We start from the raw sequence: 9,811 nt of genomic DNA, 5'->3' as shown, positions 1-9,811 counted from the left end.
GATTTTGAGGAAGAACGTCTTTAAATTTTGAGATTTTCTTTGTGAGCTAGCAAAGTTTTTGTTTCTTCCCAGCTAGGAAATGTCAATTTTCAAAAACTATTTGAGATATCCTCTTCATAATGAAAGTTTAAAAATCCTCATAAAAATGACATAAAATTAGGATTCAGACCAAATATTAATGTATTATCGTAACCAACAAGATAAATTACGTCATATCTCTGGTTCCGTTTAAGATATCAGAATGATCCAGGAATCAAAATGTAGCTTTTAAAGCCAAGAATCTGAAAATGTGATGAGGTCATTTTGACCAAATTTGACTTAATCCTCATTTCAATATGATGGGTCACAAATAATGTGGATGTAAGAATGAGCAAAACTAACATGGCTTAAACTTACAAAAGGTAAAATTTACAAAATGATACTCTAAATCTTTAGAAATTCAGCTTTGAAAAAAAAAATCTAGAAACACAGTTTTATTTTAGCAAATAAAAATAAGGACACAATAGGCACCTTTAATGGAAACCTATATTTATGTGATTGCTAACAGGAATCTAATAYAGAACAATGCTCTCAACCAATCTTTGCTGAATAAATGAGGACCAATTATTTTATGTAATACTTTGCCCAAATTCTTAGTAAATATATTATTTAAAAAATCTAATAAATTCATAAAATCAGGACAAATACAAAAAATACTGACCAAAAGCATTGATTGAAACAAATGCACAATGTTTTGGAAATGGCTCGACATGTGTGCAGAAATGTGTGTGCACTCTGCGGCGTCACTTTTATTCAATAAAATAAAAAATGTCTCTTTAAATTTTTTTTAAAAACTACCAATAACTGAGTATTGATTATTGAGTGATCTTACTGACCAGTTCCAGTCTCGTCCTCTCAGGGAACCGTCTCAGCAGCATGTCCGTGCAGAGCGCTCTGTGGTTGGGTGTGTCGTGAGTGTACATGGACACTGTGAACTGGAAATGTTCATGGTCTTCTGGACACCAGCCACAGAACCTTCAAGAAATTCAACATAGAAATACACAAGACAGAAAAATGTAAAAATAAAATAAAATAAAAGCAACTGCAGCATAACTACAGTGCATAAATGGCCCTAAAATAGCTGCCTTGTGGAAAATAATATAAATGAACTTTACATAATCAGCCTCCTGGCGAGAAATCATCTTAATAAACAGTTTGCTCAGGAATGAACTAACTGTGGCAGTTTATTTCATTTTGTTCTGTTCAGTCAAACCTGAATTCTGCTTTCGGTGTAATATTTTATCCTCTTTTTATATAGTAATCAAGGAAACAATTCAAGGTGTAAGAGCTTAAAGTTTTAAACAGAAGTGGACTTTAAATACCTGTCAGTTTTCTGAAGTTGCTCCTGCAGACTCTGAAGTCCTCTTTGGTACCTTTCTGAGAGGGACTGAAAGGCCTGGATCAGAGAGTCCTTCAGTTCTGGGTAAGGGCAGTCTGCATTCAAAACCTCTTTGGGAATGCTTTCTGAGTTCTCCGAAGCACTAATGAGATATTTCTAAAAAGCACAACCAAAGAGGTATTCAGTTCAGCTGCAATGCTTACTTGTTTGAACAGTTTAATACGTTACATTGTTTTCAGAAGAAAAGTAAATATAATTAAGCTAAAATATCTGTACAAAACAGGAATAGACTCAGATTGAACATATTTGGTTAGGACACAATAACTAAAGGTTTGTTTGGAGGAACAGGAGTACGTATAGAAAAATGACCGTCTTTTGTGTTTTTAGGCATATCAGTGGAAAATTCCTCTAAGAAAAGCCTGCACAGAATAAAGAAAAAGATACAGTAATAATATTTTTATGCAAATATGAAGCAGTATGCAATAAAGGTGAAACTGATAAAGTCAAAAATAGCTCAAGCTTCATCAATCTTTCTTTATAAAGTTTGATTTAATTAAAACAAAAGTGAAATGATGATCAAAGATGATGCTGTTTGATTTATAGAGAAATACAGAGAGAGAATTAGATCAAAGACTGACACAAACACATGACCAAACCTTTAGTTCAATAGTTTTGCGTGTTGGTAACACATTGCATTGGATAGTCCCCAAGCTCAATAACAGTACCTAAACTCAGTCTGAAAATGGTAATATGTTGAAGAATTTAATATATTTTATCTAGAAGAGACAAAAGTACCTCTAAACCGATGGCCATGACCTCCTTCTCCACTTCCAGGTACTCTGCATGAAGCTTTGCAAGTATGTCATCTTGCTGCTCTTTCACAAAGTTTATCTGGAAATGCAAGGATAAAACCAGCAAAAAAAAAAAAAGGAAATGAGTTTGTTTGTCATATGCAGGTACAGGTTACCCACATAAGCAGCAATGGAACTGCATCAAGGAAGAATGAACGTGAACAACTGTGAGGTTTCTAAGCGACCTTGACCATTATATTTAATTAAACAGGGCAGTTATTAGAGTTTCAGCCATTCAAAGTGTGTTTCATACCCAGACACACAGCATGAGGTAAACTTACCAGACCAGCTGATTGCCTTTTGTAAAGTATCACTCATTTTTATGGCATCTTAGATTTGTTTAACTTTTTGGCTTTTGTTTGAAATACCCCGATATGGCAGCATAATTACATAGCAACCTCTCTGAAGAAATGTAGGGAGAAAAACAGATGAAAGAAGAAAAGATGTGAAAAAATACTAATAAGCAGGGTGGCTAGTTTAGTGTGTGAGCAGTCGAGACAAGATAACGAGAGACATGGAAGGCATGGGAAAGAAACGAGACGGAGTGAGCTACACAAAGCTGACAAAGTGTCTGGCAGACGGTTAAGACACAGTATGGTCCGTCTTTAAAGACCTCGGCTAACTCCTTAATCCCACCATTCAACTCTAGAGCCTGCAAAAAGCTTCTGAGTTAAAGGGAAACGTAAGGTTATGAATATAACCACGGTTCCTTGAAGGAATGGAACAAAGTACAACACACAGTTGTATATGGGACACGCGCGCCCTCGCGCGCCTGGCTGAAGCCACCTCTAATCACGTCTTTAGAGCGGTGACGTTGAACGTCGGGTGAMAGGCTCCGCCTTCACCCCATAAGTTCAGAGTCACCAGCGTCATTACTCAGTTAGATACCACCCTTCACCGAGCGTTTTGTGATGCGGGGCCAACAAGGTGTTGCACTTCGTTCCATTCCTTCAAGGAACCGTGGTTATATTCATAACCTTRYNTTCCTTTTCAGTCATTTCACTCAGTACAACACACAGTTGTATATGGGACTTGTCAAAGGGCCCCGCAGAGCATTATCAGACCTGAGTTAAGTAGTGTGCCTGAGTAAGTACTGTACTAATGCAGAGCTTTGGACCCGGCAGAAAGTACACAATGAGCCACCGAAGATGCTGTTACATCCAGTCTGTAAAATCGTGCAAAAGTGTTTGGTGAGGCCCAGCTGGCAGCGGCACAAATGTCACTCACAGGTACCCCTTTAAAAATGGCCCAAGATGTCGCTACACCCCTGGTGGAGTGAGCTTTAACTCCAAGAGGGATTGGAAGGTCTTTTGCTACTATATGCTAGCAAGATGGCCTCTACAATCCAGTGAGAGAGTCTTTGTCTAGAAAGAGCGTTAACTCTGTGTGGGTTAGCAACAGCCACAAACAGCTGATCACATGACCTTACATCCTGTGTGCGGCCGATGTAAGTGCGTAGAGCACGTACGGGGCACAGAAGATGCAGCCTCTTTTGCTCCTCAGATGCAAAAGGAGGTGGGGGGGGGGGTGAAAGCTGGAAAGCTCTACAGACACAGAGCTTTAACTAGAAGGTATCACCTTAGGAAGATACGCAAAGTTAGGGTGCAAAACCATTTTAGAGTCATTAGTAGAAAACTGGATACAGGAGGGGTTCAATGACAGAGCGTGGAGGTCTCCGACCCGTTAAGCTGTAGCTAAAGCCAGAAGCAAAGCAACTTTATTTGAAAGAAACTTCAACTCTACAGACTCTAGAGGCTCAAATGGAGGGTCACAGAGAGCCTCAAGAACCACAGTGAGGTCCCAAGAGGGAATACTGGGTTTAATAGCAGGCCGTAGCTTATGAACTCCTTTCAGAAAACGCACGGCTAAAGGATGAGCACCAGGTGTGACCCCATCAAAACCTACATGGCAGGCAGAAATGGCTGCTAAGTAGACTTTAATTGTGGAGAAGGAGAGCCCTTTATCCAGTAGCTCCTGAAGAAATGTTAAAACATCTCCTATTGTGCACTGAAAAGGGTCCAGGTGCCCGTTCTTACATCATCACTCAAAAGCTTGCCACTTGTAGAAATATAATCCTCTTGCGTTTTGGATAGTTGCTATTACTGCTGGAGAAAGGCCTTTAGCTAATAAGCTGGACCTTTCAGCAGGTAAGCATGCAGCTTTCATAGTTCTGGGTGTGGGTGAAAAATCTCCCCCTCTGCCTGAGAGAGGAGATCTCGTTGAACCGAAAGTTGCCAGGGTTGAGCTGCTAGCAAGCTGATTATCTCGGCGTACCAAGACTTCGCTGGCCAGCGGGGTGCCACTAGGATCAAAGACAGGCTCTGTCCGTGCACCCTCTCTAGTACAAGTGGTATCATTTCCACTGGGGGAAACGCATACAGAAGTACATCGGGCCAAGGATGAGCTAGGGCGTCCACTCCCAGAGGAGCGCTCTGCTCTGTCATGGAAAAGAACAGAGGACAGTGTGTGTTTGATCTGGAAGCAAACAGATCTACTGTCGCTTTGCCAAACAAAACCCAAATCTGGGCCACCACAGTGGGATGCAGCCTCCACTCCTTTGCTAGAGGTCCGCCCCTGGAGAGAATGTCTGGACCTAGGTTCAGTCTCCCCGGAACATGAATGACTGTGATAGACAGAAAATGAACACTGAGTGTGAGACAGGTTCAGCAGGGGAAGGGACCGAGTCCCTCCTCGTCTGTTTATATAAGAGACCACTGCTGTGTTGTCCATTCTGATTAGAAGATGATGGTTCTCCAGAACTGGACAAAAATGTTTCAGTGCTAACAGGACTGCTAACAATTCTAGGCAGTTTATGTGGAGCCTGGACTGTTGTGGAGTCCAGGTTCCCCTCACCGCCACGCCATTGCACAGGGCTCCCCAACCTTTCAGGGAGGCGTCTGTGTCGAGACGGACACAGCCTGTGGGACTGAGACCAATGCTGAAAACGGCGCATTTTTAACAGCCCGAGTGGTACTACTGAAATCATGGAAGCCACCATTCCCAGTAACTGTAGTACCGTTTTGAAGCTCAGTTTGCGTTCCAGTTGAAACTGAGCTAAGCAGCGGTGAAAAATGGCTGCTCTGTTTTCTGAGAGGCGAGCCCTGCTTGACAAGGAGCAGATTTCTAGTCCGAGGAACGAAAGCTGCTGACTTGGTGTTAATAGACTTTTCTGGGTGTTTACTAAAATCCCTAAAGCCTGAATGTGTGACAGAACCTGAGACAGCTGATCTAATGTTTGCTCCTTGGAGCTTGCGATCAGAGCCCAGTCGTCTAAATATGCTAACAGACGGACCCCACTTTCCTTGAGGGGAGTCAAAGCAGCTCCTACGCACTTTGAAAAGGTGCGAGGAGCTAGCGATAAACCGAACGGTAGCACCAGATACTCATAGGCTACACCCTCAAAGGCGAACCTGAGATATTTTCTGTGCTCCGGGTGAATCGCTATGTGAAAATAGGCGTCTGCTAAATCGATGGTCGCAAACCAATCACACATTTAGAAATGTTGCCAATCTGGTAGTTTTTAGTGAAACAACAACTTTTGAGGACAAATGCATTGTAAATCCAACTGTAAACATTCAGCCATGCCTTGATTTCAGCACACACATATACCTGCTGTGTTACTTGGTCACAGTTTGATGAAAGTTTGCTGCTGAGTTGCATGTTGCTCAGTCTGAAGCGCAGGTCATCTCTGAGATGATAAACTGGATCAACAGTGGCTCTTCTGAATGCTTCCTGTTCATTCTTCAGAGACAGCTCTAAACAACAATATAAAACACACAGTGTATTAATACAGTAAATGTAAACAGTAATGTTTAGGAGTGAAAATTTTAATGCTGTCGCTGTTTACCATATTCTTGAAGTGAGAAGATGGCCGTGTCTGTTATGCCAATAGGCCTGACCTGCTCTAGGAAATGGTGGAATCCATCCTCAGCTTGCTCTCTGTGCAATGAGAGCAATACATAAGGTAGTTTGCAAAAACAGGACATTACTGAAACTCAGTTTAAATATTAATAAGCAGGGGGTATTTTGGTTTATGCACAGTTTAATGCTAAAAGCTAAAACATGATAAGTCCCTTAACTTATATGCCTCATTTTAAACAAAACAAAATGTCAAAAGGTAACGCTGTGAGCAAACCAGACAACAGTAACAAAAAATAGGCAAGTTTTTAGCAAAATGACTGCCTTTTTTTAGTTTAATAAAGGACAAATGCATTCAAACCAAAGAAATATACCCATTTTAAATTAAACACTGATATGGATTTAAAATGAACATAAAAACTCTTGGTACATTTTAAAGTACATGACAATTTATGGATCGTGTTTTATCCACCAATCTGGATCTGCATTAAAACTGGCAACAATAGAAGGTAAAATTCATCTGACGATTAAAAGGCCCAGCATTAGTTGAGTTTTTCTTGTCCCTGTATAACCAAAGCAGGAGCTGTGTTCACATTCTTTGCACAAAGTCAAGCTCGTTCTCAGTGTGGGTTAGGCTTCGCCAGGGCTGTCCCTTGTCTCCAGTCCTGTTTGTAGTCTTTATGGACAGGATCTCAAGGCACAGAGAGGAGGATGTCTGGTTTGGGAACCACAGAGTTTCATCTCTGCTTTATGTGGATGATTTGGTTTTGTTGGTGTCTTGATATGATTTGATTTTTAAAACAGGAAAAGATTTAAATAAATCAGGCCCGGCTCAGCATAGCTGCTGTTTTACAGCAGGTTCCTGTTCTGCAGAACTAAAAAAAAAACACAGATTTCCAACATCACATATTAAAATACACTATAGAGACACACAGACATACAGGCATACCAAATTACAGGCCAAGACGTTCAGCGTGCACTGGGGCGGTTCGCAGCCAAGTGTGAAGCGAATGGATGAGAGTTCCTCTACATCTGAGGCCATGGTTCTTGACCAGGAAATAATGAAATGCTCTCTCCTGGTTGCAGGAGTCTCTGCCTCAAGTGGAGAAATTTAAGTATCTGGGTGTCTTGTTCACGAGTGATGGTAGGATGGAGCCGGAGATGGATTGACGAATTGGGGCCTCGTCCTCAGTAATGAGGGCGTTGCTTCAGTCCGTCGTGGTGAAGAAAGAGCTGAGTCGTAAGACAAAGCTCTCGGTTTACTGGTCTGTCTACGTGCCAACCCTCACCTATGGTCATGAGGCGTGGATCACGACCGAAAGAACAAGATCCCGGATACAAGCGGCTGAAATAAGCTTCCTTCGTAGGGTGGCCGGGCTCAGCCTTAGAGATAGGAGAGGAGCTCCATCATTTGGGTGGAGCTCAGAGTAGAGCCGCTGCTCCTCTGCATCGAAAGGAGTCAGTTTAGGTGGTTCGGGCACCTGATTAGGATGCCTCCTGGACGCCTCACTTTAGACGTATTACAGGCAATTCCCACTGGTAGGAGGCCCCGGGGAAGACCCGGGACTCACTGGAGGGATTACATGTATCCTCTCTGGCCTGGAAAGTGTCTCTGAGGAGATGGATGTCTGTTTTTCTTTTCTGGACCTGTTGCCTCCACAGCCTGACTACAGATAAATGGCAGAAAATGGAGATGGCGATTTCTTTATTTGTCTTCAAAATATTTTAAAGAAAAAGTAATAAGAATTATAGGTTAAAATAGTTATTGTTATGCACAGAGTATCTATGAGATAGACTTTCTGAAAAGTTTACCATCATCTGCGCAAAGAGAATCATAATAAAATGACCTGCAGTGGAAGTTACCTGTAATTGTTGGCTTTTTATTACCTGGCCAAAACATTGCCAAGACTGTGAAAATAAAAAAAGAAGCAGCGGTAACCATGGGGATACGCTCACCGATTCTCCCAGGTGGCGTTTGAATCCCAAGTTTCTCTAACTAGATACGTGTGTGGACAGACGCAAGCAGTGTTACATCTTCATGACTCGGCTCATTACTGAGGCCCCTGGTTGTGTACATCATTAACCTTGTGTGGCTCAGACACAGTCATCATCACAGCAGCCAAACAAGCTGCACCCCAGAGCCAGAGTTGCCCTTCTCACTTCACAAAGCATGACAGTCCTGGGCCCCAGTCCCACACTTCTGCCTCAAAACACAGAGGGACAGACTGAGTCCTCACACAAGCATTACCTCCCTATCGGAAAATCACCTTCCCTCCCTTTAACTCCCCTATTACATTTTCTTCTTTAACATACTTTTTACACTCTTTTTTTTTTATCTCTAAAGACTTCTGTCTGGGTGCAAAAAAGCTTTAAGTGGAATAGCTGCTTTGTGTATAAGCTGATTTAGAAAACTGCAGCAGATAATGGCAGGCAGTAATGGGTGGTGGTGGTGGGGGGGTGCACTTACTCAGCCTTTTGCAGCCTGGGGCGTTCTCTGCTCCACACCTGTCTGTGTTGTCGTAATAAGGAGCTCTCCGTGGTTGCCTTGGCTGCACAGCGAATCTCCTGAACCTATAAAACAAAATTTGTTTCATAGAAAGAGTAAACCGTTTCCCTGCGCTTAAAAGCATGGAGAGAATCGGGTCTGCTTCCTTTTAGTTGAATAAGACTTCGTCTGTGGTGCTTTAATTCGTCTTTGTGATTTTAGAAAATAATTGCAACTATTAAAGCAGAATTGATCGTAACATCTAGATTAAGTGGCTTTTTTACACGTAAACAATTTTTTTATTTTTTACTTCTGTGATCTTGGACAAGTTTTTTCTAGTGACATTTATAGTTTTGATTTGCATAACTGTGTTTGATAAACTGAGTTAATTTAAGTGAAACAGCCAAATAAAGAGTGATAAATTAAAATAATCAAGCAGATGCATGCGTGAGACACACAAGGCACGCTATTAGGAGAGCAAGAGGGAAGCAACAGTGCTAATCTTGTCTCATTTGTTTAGAGTTTTCATCGTGTGGCTCCTTCAAAGCACTCACAGGGCAGATATTCCTTGCTCTATTACCGTGTTTTTTTTTTTTTTGTTTGTTTTTTTTTGCACAGGCCAGTGAGTCAGATAATTGTGCAAAGAAAAAAAACTCACATACAAGAACTTTTACACAAGTACATCCTATTTGAAACATTCAAACAAGTTTGGATCCTAATTAACTCATGCTCTGACTGTGCATGCGACAGCAAGGACACCATCAAGAGGGGTATTTTTTATAAATATAAATTTAGAAGAGGACAGGCTTCAAAACATAAACTCATCACTATCATATTTTAAAATGTGATGGTTGCTTTTTCAAAAGAACAAAGGTGAATGTTTTTTTAATTATTTTTTTATTGAACTACGTGGATGTGCTTTTTTCTCAGTGTGTTTTATTAAAATGTGGTAGGATCCTATTAAAAACATTGTGTTTGCTTTGTTTTAATTTAAATAATTGTTACACATTCTGAACATGTAAAAAGATATGCAAAGATACAAATACCTGTCTCCTCTTTAACCATTAAAAATATAACCCTCTGAAACTGACTCGATGACTCTTTTTGATTGTTTGCGTAATAACAAAAGTATGAAAAGTTAGAAAAATTCCTGCTTGGTGGCTGATTCGGCATGTTTTAACACACACACACACACACACACACACACACACACACACACACACACACACACACACACAC

General features: G+C 41.1%; 1 protein-coding gene across 1 annotated transcript in view; it reads right to left on the bottom strand.

The window, feature by feature from the left end:
• The window catches only part of LOC106523308 (coiled-coil domain-containing protein 148), a gene marked incomplete at its 5' end in the record, with an annotated part of 30,490 nt that overhangs the window by 17,671 nt on the left and 3,008 nt on the right, over positions 1 to 9,811 (bottom strand). Inside the window, 6 exon segments of the mRNA XM_014016685.1 lie at positions 876 to 1,014; positions 1,362 to 1,534; positions 2,174 to 2,269; positions 5,839 to 5,984; positions 6,077 to 6,168; positions 8,555 to 8,658. Of these exon segments, the coding sequence (XP_013872139.1) occupies positions 876 to 1,014; positions 1,362 to 1,534; positions 2,174 to 2,269; positions 5,839 to 5,984; positions 6,077 to 6,168; positions 8,555 to 8,658 (750 nt within the window).

This window comes from Austrofundulus limnaeus, unplaced genomic scaffold, assembly GCF_001266775.1.
Source record: "Austrofundulus limnaeus strain Quisiro unplaced genomic scaffold, Austrofundulus_limnaeus-1.0 Scaffold152, whole genome shotgun sequence".
Classification (NCBI taxonomy): domain Eukaryota; kingdom Metazoa; phylum Chordata; class Actinopteri; order Cyprinodontiformes; family Rivulidae; genus Austrofundulus; species Austrofundulus limnaeus.
This window is presented reverse-complemented; position numbering and strand designations above follow the sequence as displayed.